The following is an 18,317-nucleotide window of genomic DNA, read 5'->3' as shown; positions in this document are numbered from 1 at the left end:
AATCCTGCTAATGTGCCTGCTTCCACTGCTATCTCTGGCAACATGTTCCAGGCACTCACCACTCTGTGTGGAAAAACTTTCTCATACATCTCCTTTCAACTTCCTGTCCCACACCTTGAACCTGTGTCCCCTCGTAACTGACTACTCCACTCTATTTTTAAAAAAAAAAGACTCCTACTTGATAATCTTATTAATTTCTATTAGGTAACACCTCAACCTCCTGCGTTCCATTTAAAAACAAACCCAATCTATCCAAACTTTCTTCATAAAATCCCCCATACCGAGCAATATCCTGGAAAACCTTTTTGTACCCTCTCCAAAGCATCCATGTCCTTCTGGTGGTGTGATGACCAGAACTATACACAATGTTCCAAGTGTGGCCTAACCAAAGTACTGTAAAGCTGCAGCATAACCTCCTATCTTTATACTCAATGTCCATTCCAATGAAGGCAAGCATGCCCAAGGCCTTTTTTACTATCTCATCTATCTGCTGTTGCCACCTTCAGTGATCTGTGGGCCTGCACACCCAGATGCTTCTGCATATCAATGCTGCAAGGATTCTGCCATTCACTGTATAATTTCCACCTGTACTTGACCTTCCAAAATGCATCACCTCTCACTTTTCTGCATTAAACTCCATCTGCCGCCCCTCAGTCCAACTCTGTAGTTTATCTATGTCCCTGTGTAACCTACAACATCCTTTAGCACTATCTACAACTGTACCGACCTTAGTGTCGTTTGCAAATTTACCTACCCATCCTTCTATGCCTTCATCCAGGTCATTTATAAGAATGACAAACAGTGGACCCAAAGCAGATCCTTATTACCCCACTAGTAACTGAACTTTAGGATGAATATTTCCCATCAACCACCACCCTCTGTCGTCTTTCAGCTAGCCAATTTCTGATCCAAACTGCTAAATCGCCCTCGATCCCACGCCTTCGCAATTTTGTAGAATAGCCGACCATGGGGAACCTTATCAAATGCCTTGCTGAAATTCATTTATATCACATCAGTGGCTTTACGCACACCCACCTGTTTGGTCACCTTCTCAAAGAACTCAATAAGGTTTGTGAGGCATGAGCTACTCTTCACAAAACCGAGTTGATTTTCCTTAATCAGCTTATTCCTATCGAGATGATTATAAATCCAATCTCTTATAACCTTTTCTAACAGTTTGCCCACGACCAAAGCAAGGCTCACTTGAACAAGGGAACAACATTTGCTCTCCTCCTGTCTTCTGGTACTATTCCTGTAGACAATTACGACATAAAGATCAAAGCCAAAAGCTCAGCAACCTCCTCCCTGGCTTCCCAGAGAACGCCAGGATAAATCCCATCTATTTTATACTTTACAGAATTGCTAACACTTCCTCCTTGTGAACCTCAATCCCATCTAGTCTAGTAGCCTGTATCTCAGTATTCTCCTTGACAACATTGTCTTTTTCCAGTGTGAATACTAATGAAAAATATTCATTTAGCACTTCCCCGTCTCCTCAGACTCCATGCACAACTTTTCACTACTGTCCTTGATTGCCCCTAATCTTACTCTAGTCATTCTTTTATCCCTTATATACCTATAGAAAGCTTTTGGGTTTTCTCTGCTCCTATCCGCCAACAACATCTCATGTCCCCTCCCTCCTCATCTTAGCTCTGTCTTTAGGTTTTTCCTGGCTACTTTGTAACTCTCCATTGCCGTAACTGAGCCTTCACATCTCATCCTCATGTAAACCATCACCTTCCTCTTGACAAGGGATTCAACTTCCTTAGTAAACCACGGGACCTGCGCTTGACAGCTTGCTCCCTGTCCAACAGGTACACGCTCATCAAGGACACATGCCCATGCCCTGCAGTTTCCTTCCCCATGCTATACATCCTAAATCTTGCCTTATTGCATTGTAATTGCCTTTACCCAAGCTGCATTTCTTTCCCTCTGGTGTATACCTGTCCTTTGCCATCGCTAAAGTAAACATAACTGAATTGTGGTCACTATTACCCAAGTGCTCAAATCTAACACCTGGCTGCGTTCATTACCCAGTACCAAAGCTAATGTGGCCTTGTCCCTTGTTGGCCTGTCTACTGGAAACCCTCCTGCACACAATGGCCAAATACTGACCCATCTAAAGTACTTGAACTATAGTATTCCCATTCAATATTGGAGAAGTTGAAGTCGCCCATAACAATTATGCTCTTATCGAGAATCATCTTTGCTATCCTTTGCTCTAAATCTCTGGAAGTATTCAGGGGCCTATAGAAAACTCCCAACAGGGTGACCTCTCCTTTCCTGTTTCTAATCTCAGACCATACTACCTTAGTTGACATGTCCTCAAATGTCATTTCTGCCACCGTAATACTGTCCTTGACTAACAATGCCACACCTCCCCTTCTTTTACCATCTTCTGTGTTCTTGCTGCAACATCTAAATCCCGGAACCTGAAATAACCATTCCTGTCGCTGCTCTACCCATGTCTCTGAAATGGCCACAACATTGAAATCCCAGGTACCAACCCATGCTGCAAGTTCACCCACCTTATTCTGGATCTCTATTTTTACATATTTCCAAAATCTGGCTGAAAATTCTCTCCTGTCTCCTAGCTGTTGGGAGGCCTACAGTATATCCCCGGCTTTGTAATTTTACCTTGTCTATTCCTGGGTTCTACCCATATTGTCTTAGTGCACGAGTCCTCAGTACAGCTGTGAGATACTCCTTTACCAGTAATGCAACTCCTCCGCCTTTCTGTCACACATGAAACATCTAAATCCTGGGACATTCAGCTGCCAGTCCTGTCCCTCTTTCAGCCAAGTCTCTTATAATCACAATAATCTCCTAGTTCCAAGTATTAATCCAAGCTCTAAGTTCTTCTGCCTTGCCGATTATGCTTCTCGCATCGAAACACCTGTATTCCAGAGACCACCTCCCGTGCTCTTTTCAGCAGCACTTCCCTGCCTCTTGTTGTTCTTGGACATGTTTGCCTTGGTTTCTACCTCTCCCTCAATTTCTGTTTCTACTACCCTACTCCTCTGGTTCCCATTCCCCTGCCACACTGGTTTAAACCCTCTCCAGCCACTCTACCAAGTATCACCCCTCGAAGACATCAGTCCCAATCCTGCCCAGGTGTAACCCGTCCAGTTTGTACATGTCCCATCCCCCCCAGCCCCATGAATCTGAAACCCTCCCTGTCACACCATCTTTTCAGCCACGTATCCATCCTGTATATCCTGCTATTTCTACTCTGACTAACTCGTGGCACTGGTAGTAATCCTAAGATAACTAACTTTGAGATCCTACATTTCAACTTTGTTCCTAATTCTCTATATTCTGCTTTTAGGACCTCATCTCTTTTTTTTTTTCACTTATGTCATTTGTACCAATGTGTACCATGATCATTGGCTGTTTGCCCTCCCTCTCCAGAATGTCCTGCGACCCCACCAAGCCATTTAGCACCCTAGCTCCAGGGAGACAACAAACCATCCTGGACACTCGTTTGCAGCTGCAGAAAAACTCATCTATTCCCATTACAGTTGAATCCGTTATAGCTAGAGCATTTCTATGCCGACCTCTCCTTCCCTCTGCAGCAGATCCAACCATGGTACCATGAATTTGGCTGCTGCTGTTATCCCCTGAGAGGCCAATCCTCTCAACAGTATCCAGAATGATATATCTGTTTGAGAGTTTTGAGAAGATTTGTAGCTCAGGTTGAGGTTCTGGATGTAGGTTTGCTCGCTGAGCCTGGAAGGTTCGTTTTCAAATGTTTCGTCACCATACTAGGTAATCTCTTCAGTCAGCCTCTGGATGAAGCACTGGTGATGTAGCCGGCTTTCTATTTGTGTTTGGGTTGGTGACGTCATTTCTGTTCTTCTTCTTGGGGTGGTAAATGGGATTCAAGTCAATGTGTTTGTTGATAGAGTTCCAGTTGGAATGCTGCGCTTTTAGGAATTCTCGTGCATGTGTCTGTTTGGTTTGTCCTAGGATAGTTGTGTTGCCCCAGTCAAAGTGGTGTCCTTCCTCATCCATATGTAGGGGTACTAGTGAGTGTGGGTCATGAAGAAAAAAAAGACATGGCCCACTCTCAGTGCTTCATCCGGAGGCTCACTGAAGATGTTAGCTAGTATGGTGATGAAACATCTGAAAACGAACCTTCCAGCTCAGTGAGCACACTTTTCTATCCAGGTATATCTGTTTAGCAGAGGAATTGCCACAGGAGATTCCTGTGCTGTCTGCTTAGCTCTCCTGCTCTGCCTGATGATCACCCATTCCCTTCCTGTGTCTGGAATCTCCGGTGTGACCACTTCTCTGTATGTGCTTTCCACAACCCACTCCACCTTGCAAATGCTCCACAGTGTCCCCAGATGCCGGTCTAACTCTGAAACTATGGATTCCAGGGGAGGAGACATTTCTTGCACACACGCAGGTCCAGGGCACTGGAAATGTGCCCAGCTTCCCACATTGAGCAAGAGGAACAGAGTACCATTTGTGATGTCTTACCCCTTTAAGTTAATTCATCTTTACAATATTAAATTCTTTTAATTCTGTGTTGGAACATCTGATTATCTCTACTCTGATAATTTCTCAAAATGTACCTGTTACTCACCAACAACAGTTTCAAGAAAGCGTTTAGTCTTACACTCCTTTACCCATGAACACTCGCTGCCAGACTCTCTCTCACTTCACCCCCCACACACACGTATGCACGCACCCACAAAATATGTTCTGTCTCCTCGGAACCTTGTCTGTCCCTTTTTTTGATTTGAGGAGGAAGGAGGGATGTGATGTGATGTGATGTTTGGGGCTAACTGTTCATTAACAGAGTAGGTTCTTCTGTGATACCCCTCACGTCATGTTGGCTGTGAAGTCCATTCCTAGAATTCAAATGTGGCTTGGTTGGTAACCTCCTCTTACAGAACAGAGAATCCCTACAGTTTGGAAACAGGCCCTTCGGCACAAGAAGTCCCTTAGGAGATTTGAGAGTTCAAGTTCCATTCCTGTACTTAAACATGAAAATCAAGGCTGATACTTCAGTCCCATACTGAAGGATTACTTCACTGTCAAAGGTGCCATCTTTCTGTGGGAAAATTGAGACGTGTCACCCTTTCAAGTTGATGCAAAAGATCCAAAGGCACCATTTCCCCCCTCATGTTTATTCCTGAACCATTTTCACAGAATCGGATGATCTGGTCATTATCATATGGATGTTTTTGAGAGCTTACTGTTTGCTGTCCTACTTAGTCATAGTGTCATAGAGATGTACAGTACAGAAACAGACCCTTCAGTCCCACTGTCCATGCTGACCAGTTATCCTAACCTAGTCTAGTCCCATTTTCCAGCACTTGTCCCATATCGCTCTAAGCCTTTCCTATTCATATACCCATCCAAATGCCTTTCAACTTCCTGTGGCAGCTCATTCCATACACATACCACCCTCTGCGTGAAAAAGTTGTCCCTCAGGTCCCTTTTAAATCTTTCCCCTCTCTCCCTAAACCTTGTCTCTTTATCCTATCCATGCCCCTCGTAATTTTATAAACCTCGATAAGGTCACCCACAGACTCCGATACTCCAAGGAAAACAGCTCCAGACTATTCAGCCTTTCCCTGTAGCTCAAACCCTCCAAACCTAGCAACATCCTTGTAAATCTTTGCTGAGCCCTTTCAGGTTTCACAACATCCTTTCCAATAGGATCCTGTACAGCTGCAACATGACCTCCCAACTCCTCTGACCATTACAGGAAAGCATACCAGACGCCTCCTTCACTATCCTATCTACCTGTGACTCGACTTTCAAGGAACTATGAACCTGCACTCCAAGGTCTCTTTGTTCAGCAATACTCCCGAGGATCTTACCATTAAGTGTATAAGTCCTGCACTGATGTGCTTTTCCGAAATGCAGCACTTCACATTTATCTAAATTAACCTCCATCTGCCTCTCCTCAGTCCATTGGTCCATCTGCTCAAGATCCTGTTGTAATCTGAGGTAACCACCTTCGCTGTCCCCTATACCTCCGATTTTGGTGTCATTTGCCAACTTAGTAATCATACCTTCGATGTTTACATCCAACTCATTTATGTAAATGATGAAAAGTAGTGGACCCAGCACCGATCCTTGTGGCACTCCACTGCTCACAGGCCTCCAGTCTGAAAAGCAGCCCACAACCACCACCCTCTGTCTTCTACCTTTGAGTCAGTTCTGTATCCAAATGGCTAGTTCTTCCTGTATTCCATGAAATCTAACCTTGCTAATCAGTCTACCATGGGGAACCTTGTCAAACGCTTTACTGAAGTCCATATAGATCACATCTTCTGCTCTGCCCTCATCAATCTTCTTGCTTACTTCAAAAAACTCAATCACGTTTGTGAGACATGATTTCCTATGCACAAGCCATGTTGACTACCCCTAATCAGTCCTTGCCTTTCCAAATATTTGTAAATTCTGTTCCTCAGGATTCCCACCAACAACTTGCCCACCACCAATGTCAGGCTCACCGGTCTAGAGTTCCCTGGCTTGTCCTTACCACCCTTCCTAAACAGTGGTACCACGTTTGCCAACCTCCAGTCTTCCGGCACCTTACCTGTGACTATTGATGATACAAATATCTCAGCAAGGAGCCCAGAAATCACTTCTCTAGCTTCCCACAGAGTTGGAGGGTACAACTGATCAAATTCTGGACATTTATCCACTTTATGCATTTCAAGACATCCAGCACCACCACCTCTGTAATATGGGCATTTTTCAAGATGTCACCATCTATTTTCCCACATTCTATAACTTCCATATCCATCTCCATAGGAAACACTGATGCAAATACTCGTTTAGGATCTCCCCTATCTCTTGCTGCTCCATACATAGGCCGTCTTGCAGATCTTTGAGGGGCCCTATTCTCTCCCTCGTTACCCTTTAGTCCTTTAATGTATTTATAAAAACCCTTTGGATTCTACTTAACCCTTTTTGCCCTCCTGATTTCCCTCTTAAGTATACTCCTGCCTTTATACTCTTCTAAGGACTCATTCAATCTATTCTGTCTATACTTGACATATGCTTTCTTCCTTTTCTTGACCAAAACCCCAATTTCTCTAGTCATCCAGCATTCCTGCCTCCCCTTTCACCCTGAAAGGTATATACTGTCTCTGGACTCTTGTTATCTCATTTCTGGAGGCTTCCCATTTTCCAGCTGTCTCTTTACCTGCGAACATCCGCACCCAATCAGCTTTTGAAAGTTCTTGCATAATACCGTCAAAATTAGCCATTCTCCAATATAGAACTTCAGCTTTTAGATCTGGTCTATCCTTTTTTTATCGCTATTTTAAGGCGAATAGAATAATGGTCACTGGTCAGATTGATCATCTTCTTCAGGATTTCCCTGGGTTCTCTCTGCCCCCCCACCACCACTGTCTCTCACTAGTTTAAATCCTCCTGAGCAGCTCTAGCAAATTTCCCTGCCAGTATATTAGTTCCCTTCCAATTTAGATGCAATCTGTCTTTCTTGTACAGGTCACTTCTACCCCAGAAGAGATTCCAATGATCCAAAGTGTGAATCCTTCTCCCATACACCAACTCCTCAACCACACATTTATCTGCTCTAATCCTCTTATTCCTGCCCTCACTAGCTCGTAGCACTGGGAGTAATCCAGATATTACGACCCTCAAGGACCTAATTTTTAAATTCCTCCCTAACTTTCTATATTCTCCCTTCAGAATCTCATACTTTTCCCTTCGTATGTCGTTGGTTCCAATGTGTACAACGACCTCCTGCTGGGCCCTCTCCCCCTTGACAACATTCTGCACCCTCTCTGAGACATCCTTGATCCTGGAACCAGGGAGGCAACACACCATTCTGTTTTCTTGCTGCTGGCCGCAGAAATGTCTGTCTGTGCCTCTGACCAGACAGCCCCCTAACCTAATCGGTCGCTTGGAACCCATTGCATCAGAGCCTGTCTCAATACCAGAAGCTTGGCTGTTTGTGCTACATTCCTCTAAGAGTCCATCACTCCCTACATTTTCCAAAACAGCTTTCTTGTTTCAAATGGGGATAGCCAGAGGAGGCAACCTTGACTACCTGCTTACCCTTCCTATCCCTCCTGGAGTGAACCCATCTACCTGACTGTATGTGTGGCTTTTCCTTCCTACAACTACCATGCATCTTACCCCCTAGCTCTGGTGAATTCCTGTTTGCCTCTTAACTGCCGCTCTATGCAACAGGATAGGATTCACAGCCGCAGACATTTTCTGCATGCTCATCAGTAACATGGAAACTCTCCCTAAACTCCCACATCTGACAAGAAGAACACATCAATCTACTAAAGGTCATCTTTGCTCCTTCACAAACCACTGACCCAGAAAATAGCACTTGACAGCAGTGACTAAGCTTCACAGTTATATTGGCTGCATAATACTTTGGAACATTTTGCAGTCATGGAAAATGCTCTTTTTTTTTCAGTTCCCAAATCCATTATCTTTTTTAGATATGTATCCTGTGCATGATCAGTGCATCGAAGAACTTTTTTTGTTATCTCCATTATCTTTAGGCTTCCATTTTTAATGTTTCATTATTTTGCACTGCATTTTACAGCAACCCCTCAGAAACAAAACATGTAATTATAATAAGTACTAACTTTCCCAAGCAGGAAAGTTGGGGTTGGATCTGGAATTTAGTTTGGCAAGTAATCATGAACTTGTAAACCAGTATGGTATAATGGGACTTATATGGAAGGTCAGTTGGCTCATGTTGTGCCACCAGGTAGTGTTGTGGTTGATAACACCTTTTAGAAATGACTGGGAGACACAGAGAATTCCTCAAGATGATAAGCCTTTATTTGCAAACAAAAGCTGTGGCCATCACAGAAGACATCCCCGAAAGCCCTTGAACAGCGACAGTACTCTAATGTTTATGCTGTTCTAAAAGCCACGCCCTATCCCTGTTACATTAGCATAACCAATCGCACTGAGTCTACGTTATAGCCCCTGAACCAATCCGACTGCAGACCATCATGTTGTGCCTGGTCATCTTTCTTCACCTTCTGTCATCTGACAGGCCACAGTCACGAAAGGCTGACTGAAGCACGCCAGCCAGACCTTACACTTATGGAACATCCCAACACTTATTACTTAGTAGTTTTATATTCATATTTACCATAGTCGCCAATTAGTTTGATCCTGCAGTCTTGGTCTTGGTCCATGACCTTGTAGGTCACAGTACCTTTTGAGGCATATCAAGCTATTTGTTAGATGTCATTATGATGTCTGCCCCAACTGTCCTTTCAGTCCATATGTTTCAGATTCCTACCACCTCTGAAATCCACTAATGCATACCTTAAATTCATGCCCACATGTGAAGCTGTGTTTGCATTGGATATTAAAGACCTGTTTGGTTGAGCCAGCCTTTGGTTATTGTATGAACAATAAATAGTATTGTGGCTTAGTAAGAATGTAGACCTGCAAGAGAAATGTAAATGATATGAGTCACTGGATAAATATGTCTGTTCTTGTCAGAACTTGTGGAGGGAGCAAAATCATGTTTGTTCATCTAATCTTTGGAAGAGATCAAGTATATATTTTCATATTCGAGCATGAAAGACTCATTATTCTTCTCTTCACTTGTGCCCTGTATTATTTCTGTTGTCACAACACACGAGGGGAAGTGCATTGATACTGGCACACTACTGCTCCAGAGATCACTCAAAAGTTGAACATATAATCAAGTTTGTCTGATTGACAAGCTCAGATTGATAGACTACACCAACCAGTTTTCTGTCCTTAACAAGAAGCTACTGCTTACTGTAAATAAAATGGTTCTAACCACAGGCCAACAAGATATACCGTCTCAACTTATTGTGCTTAAACTCTTAAGGAAGAAGGAAGCTTACTTAAGGTTGAAGGAGCAAGGATCAAGCCAGCCTATAGAGGGCTGCAAGGTAGCCAGAAAGGAACTGAAGAATGGACTGAGGAGAGGTAGAAGGGGGCATGAAAAAACCTTGGTGGTTAGGAGTATGGAAAATCTCATGGTGTTCTACACTTGTATGAGGAACAAGAGGATGGCCAGAGTGAGGGTAAGGGCAATCAGGGATAGTGGAGGAAACTTGTACCTGTAGTCGGAGGAGGTAGGGGAGGTCCTTGATTAGTACTTTTCTTCAGTATTCTTTAGTGAGAAGGACCTTGTCATTTGTGAGGACAGCATGAAACAGGTGAGAGGCTCGACAGGTTGATGTTAAAAAGGAGAATGTGCTGGACATTTTGAAAAACATGTGGATAGATAAGTTCCCTGGGCCAGACGAGATATTCCAAATTTACTACAAGAAGCGAAGAAAGATTGTTGCTGTTTTGGTGATTATCTTTGTGTGCTCACTGTCCACTGGAGAAGTACCAGATGATTTGAGGGTGGCAAATGTTATTCCCTTCCTTAACACTGTTGGTATCCCTGACCATGTAGATTACACTGTGGTTCAGGAAGGCGACTGACTCTCATTTCTCAAGGATGTTTGGGATGAGCAATAGACGTTGACCTGACCAGTGATGCCCACATCCTCTGAATGAATAAATTTGATGAGTTTCACTCCCATAACGTATGACACAAATTGTAATGGGTGTTAAATCAGTTGAACCATAGCAAAAGCAAAATTCTGCAGATCCTGTAAAGTTGAAATAAAAAGCCAAATAGCTGCTTCTGCATTAGTTTACTGCCCTCATCAGGGAGAGGAACAGGAATAATGTATCAGGTCAGTTGTCTTTCATTGTTCTGAAGAAAGCTCACTGATCTATAGCATTGATTCTGCTCTTCCATCCACAGGTGCTGAGTGTTTCCAGCATCTTTTTGCAAAAACAATGGAATATTATTTCTGTGATTTTCTTTTGGGTGGAGTTGAACCGAGCTCCTGTAAAGTGAAATATTTCTGCCTGTGCTATAGCAGCATTGTTGGAAGAACTGTTCCTAGATTCCAGAATGATATTCAGGAAGAGAAACATATCATGGATGCTGTTCAATTTAGCTCAATCCCTTTACACACCTTTTGAGTGTGCATACACAGGAGATGCAGTATATGAAAGCATCTGTCATTTCATTAAGGTGTCTATCCCAGTACTTGGCGCCATGCAGACCTGACTGATTTGGTTGTATTTTAATTTGTTCAATGAACGTTTAGATTCAGAAATCAGAGGGCCACATAATGAATTAATTGTTCACAGCATACGTGGGAATTTTTATCACAATTTTGCACAGTTGCAATTTCTGTTTCTTAATGCCCACTGATTTTATGATGCCAAGGTTCTTACAGTTAGTGCTTTCTCCCAGGATCTTGCACAGCCAGTTCCAGTCAGCCCCAGTGAATATCCATTGTTCTCACAACCTTTGCATCACGAGTCCTGGCCAGGGGCTTGAATCTTTTGTGTGATATTAGAGAAGCTTGGCTGAACAGGTGCTAATGGCTTTTTTTATGTTGCTTACTTTCAGTGCGAGTTGATGTTCACGAACAACTTGTTTGGGAAGAATGAAGCTGTTCTCGTCAATCTACTCTGGGCATTGCAGGGTCACCTTCTTTCCTGGTGTTACCTGCAATTGAAGGGGAATGATGCCTTGTCTCTCCGTCACACCAGAGAAATCCTCCTTAACTGTACGTACCATTGTCTTTCCACTGTCAACTTCTGCTTGTAATTTAAATTGGAAGGATAATATTCAAAAATGTATAGAAAGAGAGCACCTTTCAAGAGATTTACCTTATAAATTTGGGAAATGCAATTGCACTGAAAAATCTTTTGAGTAATGTTGAGAACCCAGGTTGATAGGGTTGTTAAGAAGGCATAAGGTATGTTAGCTTTTATTAGTAGAGGGTTTGGGTTTTGGAGCCCCCATGAGGTAATGTTGCAGCTGTACAAAACTCTAGTGCAGAATATTGTGTACAGTTCTGGTCACTGCATTATAGGAAGGATGTGGAAACTTTGGAAAGGGTTCAGAGGCAATTTACTAGGATGTTGCCTGGGATGGAAGGAAGACGAGAAAAGACTGAGGAACTTGAGGCTGTTTTCGTTGGAGAGAAGAAGGTCAAGAGGTGACTTAATTGACGCATATAAGATAATCAGAGGGTTAGATAGGGTGGACAGTGAGAACCTTTTTCCTCAGATAGTGATGGCGGGCATGAGGGGACATAGCTTTAAATTGTGGGATGATAGATATAGGACAGATGTCAGAGGTAGTTTCTTTAATCCGATGCAATGTCCTGCCTGCAACAGATGTAGACACACCAATTTTAAGGGCATTTAAATGGTCATTGGATAAACATTTGGATGAAAATGGAATAGTGTAGGGTTGATGGGCTTCAGATTGGTTTCACAGGTCGGTGCAACATCGAAGGCGAAAGGGTCTGGCTTGCACTGTAATGTTCGATGTTCTGTCTTTACCATGTTCCATCTGAATATGGCTACTTCTGATCATATTTCCTAATTTCAGTGTAATCAGGTTGATGCCATCTAAAAGTTGATCACCAACCCTAAAGTCAGATCAAAATTTCAGTTTGGTTAGCGTTGAAAATCATTACTGCCACATCTTGATCACTTCAACATCTCAACTGAAAGACAGCAACTCATGACATTTAGAACTTTTGGAGTTGAGTTTTAAGTTGAATTCAGCAATAGTGTGGATAATTTTAGTCTTTCTGTTCAGAGATGTTATGACACACATATGGAGCAGGTGAACCTTGAACCCAGAGGTATAGTTGCTACCACTGCGCCTCAAGAGCCCTATTACTTGAATTTAAATTCTACCAGCTGGTGGAACTTGGAACCCATGCACCCAGGAAAATGCATCCTGGGATTCTAGCCCAGTGACATTCCCACTGTGCCATTGTGACCTTTGTGGAGTTGAATTGACTATGCAAAATTTCACCTGTATTGTCGGGAATGCCTAGAGTGGAAACTGATTTGGATTTCTCTGTTCTTCACCATAATGTTGCTGAGCAGATGTCAAACGCCACATTTCCAGTGCGTCCAATGTTCTGGATTTTATGATGCTGAAATGCAGTGCGAAGCAGATCATGTCGAGCTTGAATAATTCCTTTCTTGCGATGGCAACCAGACAACTGGTAAGTGAGGTTAAAAAATGAAACGTGCTTACCATTTTAATGAAATACTATCATCAAAAATTGACAGATATACTAATGTGATAAGAAAACATGGAAAATTTGTCTCGGTACCACTAATGAGAAATGATGGTATACATCATGAAACTCAAAAGATGGGTGACTCTGTCCAGCACTTTTATTATAGTTCTTCTTCCCCATTTTCAGTTCATTTTAATTTCTGGATTGGATTTGTTAATTTATAGCACAGTGCACTATTGCCAATTTTAAAGTTGGAGCTGAATGACAAATTATTATCCAATTATTTGCTCCCTGCAGTTAAGAGTCATATAAAGCACAGAAACAGACCCTTTGGTCTAACTCGTCCATGCTGACCAGATATCCTCAACAAATATAGCCCCATTGGCCCATACCCCTCTAAACCCTTCCTATTCATGTACCCATCCAGATGCCTTTTAAATTTTGCAATTATACAAGTCTCCACTACTTCATACCATACACGCACCACCCTCTGTGTCAAATCATTGCCCCTTAAATCCCTTTTAGATCTTTCCTCTCTCACCTTAAACCTGTGCCTTCTAGTTCTGGACTCCTCTACCCCTGGGTAACGAACTTGGGTCTATTAAACCTATCCATGCCCCTCATGATTTCATAAATCTCTATAAGGTCACCGATGCTCCAGGGAAAATAATCCCTTTCTGTTCATCCTCTCCTAATTGCTCAAACCCTTCAACCCTGGCAACATCCTTGTAAATGTTTTTTGTATCCTTTCAAGTTTCACAATATCCTTCCTATAGCAGGGATCAGAATTGCACACAGAATTCCAACAGTGGCCTAACCAATGTCCTGTACAGCTGCAACATGACCTCCCAATTCCTATGCTCAATGCTCTGACCAATAAAGGCAAGCATATCAAACACCCTTTTCACTATCCTTCCTACTTGTGATTCCACTTTCAAGGAACTATGTCTTTGCACTCCAAGGTCGCTTTGTTCAGCAACGTTCCTCAGGGCGTTACCACTAAGTGTATAAGTCCTGCCCTGATTTGCTTTTCCAAAATGCAGCTCCTTACATTTATCTAAGTTAAACTCCATCTGCCATTCCTCAGCCCATTGGCCCATCTGATCAAGAACCCATTGTAATCTGAGGTAACCTCCTTCTCTGTCCACGATACCTCCAATTTTGGTGTTATCTGCAAACTTACTGACCATACCTCATATGTTCACATTCAAATCATTTATATAAATGACAAAAAGTCATGGACCCAGCACCGATCCTTATGGCACTCCACTGGTCACAAGCCTCCAGTATGACAAGCAAACCTCCACCACCATCACCATCTCCCTTCGAGCCAGTCCTTTATCCACATGGCTAGTTCTCTAACCTTACTAACCAGTCTACCATGAGGATCTTTGTTGAATGCCTTACTAAAGTCCATATCGATCACATCCACCCCCTGCCCTCGTCAATCCTCTTCAGTACTGCTTTAAAAAAACTTGATCAAGTTAGTGATACATAATTTCCCACGCACAGAGCCATGTTGACTATCCCTAATCAGTCCATGCCTTTCCAAATACCATCCCTCAGGAATTCCCTCCAGTAGCGTGCCCACCGACGATGTTGGACTCACCAATCTATAGTTCCCTGGCTTTTCCTTGCCACCTTTTAAATTGTGACACCACGTTAGCCAGCCTCTAGTCTTCTGACACCTTACCTGTGGCTGTTGATGATTCAAATATCTCAGCAAGAGGCCCAGCAATCACTTCCCTAGCTTCCCACAGAGTTCTCGGGTACACCTGACCATATTCCATACCGGACGGCACAGTAGCTCAGTTGTTAGCACTGCTGCCTCGGGCAACTGTCTGTGTGGGGTTTGCACATTTTCCCTGTGTCTGCGTGGGTTTTCTCCGGGTGCTCCAGTTTCCTCCCACAGTCCAAAGATGTGCAGGTTAGGTGAATTGGTCATGCTAAATTGCCCGCAGTGTTAGGTGGGTTAGTCAGGGGTAAAGGTGGGGGAATGGGTCTGGGTAGGTTGCTCTTTGGAGGGTCGGTGTGGACTTGGGCTGAAAGGCATGTTTCCACACTGTAGGTAGTCTAATCTAATCTAATCTTACCGATCCTTTTGTGTTTTAAGACATTCAGCAGCACCTCCTCTGTAATATGGACATTTTTCAAGATGTTGCGATTCATTTTCCACGTTCTGTATCTTCCATATCCTTCTCCATAATAAACACTGATGCACAATACTTGTTTTGTACAGTTGTTAAGGAAGGTGCAGTAAAGCTCTAACTTCAAAATGAAATTAGAATTTGGTTTGGTATGAGAATGCAACAGCACTGGTTGGGCATGTAGTGTAAAACTAACTGCCAAATCCAAAATAATGGCTTATACTAATGTGATTAACCAGCATTGTGGCAATTCCATGTGATGCAGGTAAAGCTGAAAGACAAAAAAGAAATGAATACTTGATGCCAGTGCAAGTGGGGCAAGATCAGTAGAGTTACAAATTGGATAGCTCTTTCTCAGAGTTGGCAATGACTTGGCCAACAGACCATGCCTTCTGCTTTAAGATTCTAAGTTTATGACCACAGTTTATCTTTCCTGTCCACAGCATTTTTGCATCAGCCCAGTGATGGAAATAAATACAGGACAGGAACCTCATTCTTACAGCCCGCTTGATTGGCACAGCATCCACAAACAGTTTTGTCCCAATCTACTCTGTCCAGACTCCCCTTGCTTTTGAACATTTCCATCAAATGTCCTCTTAATCTCTACTTTTTTGTGGAAAGCAGCCCCACCTTCTCAAACCTATAAAAGTAACTGAAATTCCTCATTCCTCTTTAAATCCTTCCTTAAGTGTGTGATCTAGATTTCAACACCAGTGTTTTATACAGGTTCTTCATAACTCCCTTGATTTTTCTTCTCCATATCCCTGTTCACAAAGCCCAGGATCCAATCTGCTTTATTAGCTGTACTCTTGCATCTTCAGCCATTTTTGCACATGTAATCAGCTCCTGTGCCCCCTTTATATTCTTATTCATTGTTACAGGCAGAGTTTCAGATTATTCACACTCTGGGTGAAAGCTTGTTTTCCTCACATCCCTTCAAAAACTCCTACCCGCTGCCCTCCTGGTCGTCATCAATCTCTCCACGATGGGGGAAAAAGTCTTCAACTATCTGCTCTGTCTATGACGCTCATAATTTTATACATCTCAATCACGACCTTCAGTCTCCTGTGCTCCAAGGAAAACAGTATATACAGTCTTTCTTCCTAACTAAAACTCTCCAGCGCAGGAAACATTCTGGTAAATCTCCTCTGCATCTTCTCCAGTGCAGTCACATCCCTCCTATTAAAGTGGATTCTGAAACTGTACACAATACGGCAGCAAGGTGGCTCAGCGGTTAGCACTGCTGCCTCACAGCACCAGGGTCCCAGGTTCGATTCCAGCCTCGGGTGACTGCGTGTGTGGAGTTTGCACATTCTCCCCGTGTCTGCATCGGTTTCCTTTGGGTGCTCTGGTTTCCTCCCACAGTCCAAAGATGTTTAGGTCAGGTGAATTGGCCATGCTAAATTGCCCGTAGTGTTATGTGCATTAGTCAGAGGGAAATGGGTCTGGGTGGGTTACTCTTCAGAGGGTTGGTGTGGACTGTGTGGACCAGTTTCCCCACTGTAAGGAATTTTAAAAAAACAAATACTCTAGCTGTGGCCTAACCAACATTTTGTACCAGTTCCAGCATAGCTACTGTGTTCTTAAACTTTGTCTTAGCTAATAAAGGCAAGTATCTTTTATCTAATCCTGAGAGCCATGTATCTGAGTAGCCTTCACAATATGTATTTTCTGATTGTACAATTCCACTATATGTAATTGGGTACGACAAAGCATGTTGTCTTGCACAGATATCTTTATAATAGATTCTAGGATAGTAAGAACAATATCATGACCTCAGAAGCTGGCAGACCAGTCCTTGCCAGCATAATGGTCTGTTATGTTTAAAGCTATAACATGACACATGCAAATACCTGCATTAATGCTTCATATACAATTCAAGCCGTAGTGTATCATTGCTTGTAATGTTTCCCTTTTGCTATTCCAGCAAATATGGATCTGTGTCTTTACATCTGTTCTATACCAACTGATTAATTTAGATTAGTTTTGCATTACCATTCAATAATGTTTTTATGAATTTTTGTTGTAGGTGATCTACCTTTTGGAGCTTTCTAATTTGGACATTCCTCACTGTGCACTTCTACAGGCCTTTGCTCCATTGGCTAAAATATTGAAGACCCTCTGTTGCGAAACTGGTGACGACTTTCTCAAAGTAAGCAGTCTGTATCTAACGTTGGCCTTGTTGATGCAGACTTTTTGGTACTCATCTAGAAAATATATTAGTAAGATGAGAAGAAATAGGTGCTGGAGGTAGCCTACTAGAGTTACTCGTGGAAAGCTACAGAAATCAGCTGGGCGACAATTATTTACAATGTATATTGATGACAGTAATGAATATACAGTTGCCAAATTTGCTGGTGATGCAAAAATAGATGGGAAGGCAAAGGGTGAGGATGACACAGTCTGCAGAGGAATATAGATAGATTAAGCAAGTGGGCAAAAATTTGGCAAAAGGAATTTAATGTGGACAAATGTGAGGTTAAGCACTTGGACAGGAAGAACAGAGGAGCAGAAGTAGGGAGATTGTGCTAAAACTATACAAGAGCCTAGTCAGACTGCAGCTGGAATATGTGAACAGGTTTTGGGGCCCTTAGCTAGAAAGTCATACTAGCATTTTAGGCAGGTTCATCCCAGGTATGGTGGGAATTTCTTATGAGAATAGGTTGCATAGGTTGGGCCTGTGTCCATTGGATATATAGAGGAATGATAGATGACCTTATTGAAGTATGTAAGGTATTTGGGGAAATTGACAGGGTAGATGCAGAAAATCTGTTTTCCCCCTTGTGGGCGAGTCTCAGGCCAGAGGTCATAATCTCAGAATAAAGTGCTGCCCACTGAAGGCGGAGGCTAAGAATTTCCCCTGTCACAGGGTGATAAGTCTGTCAAATTATTTATCTCCGAGGCTTGTCGAGGCTGTGTTAAGTGTATTCAAGGCTGAAATAGTCAGATTTTTAATCAGAAAGGTAATCAAGAGTTGTAAGGAAAAAGCAGGCAAGTGGAATTAAGGATTATCTGATCCTCCATGATCTCATCACAGAGCAGACTCGATGGACTGAATGGTTTTCTTCTTCTCCTAGGTCTGGAGCTATTTGAT

At 42.8% G+C, this 18,317-nt stretch overlaps 1 protein-coding gene across 3 annotated transcripts in view; it reads left to right on the top strand.

The window, feature by feature from the left end:
- The window catches only part of zzef1 (zinc finger, ZZ-type with EF hand domain 1), a 244,983-nt gene that overhangs the window by 86,128 nt on the left and 140,538 nt on the right, over nucleotides 1-18,317 (top strand). For all 3 annotated transcript variants that reach the window (XM_072589324.1, XM_072589320.1, XM_072589323.1), the window contains exons 19-21: nucleotides 11,435-11,594; nucleotides 12,937-13,058; nucleotides 17,253-17,375. In XM_072589324.1, the coding sequence (XP_072445425.1) occupies nucleotides 11,435-11,594; nucleotides 12,937-13,058; nucleotides 17,253-17,375 (405 nt within the window). The remainder of the gene's footprint in view (nucleotides 1-11,434; nucleotides 11,595-12,936; nucleotides 13,059-17,252; nucleotides 17,376-18,317) is intronic.

This window comes from Chiloscyllium punctatum, chromosome 19 (genome assembly GCF_047496795.1).
Source record: "Chiloscyllium punctatum isolate Juve2018m chromosome 19, sChiPun1.3, whole genome shotgun sequence".
NCBI lineage: Eukaryota > Metazoa > Chordata > Chondrichthyes > Orectolobiformes > Hemiscylliidae > Chiloscyllium > Chiloscyllium punctatum.
Note: the sequence above shows the minus strand (reverse complement) of the source record. Positions and strands in the feature narration are given on the sequence as shown.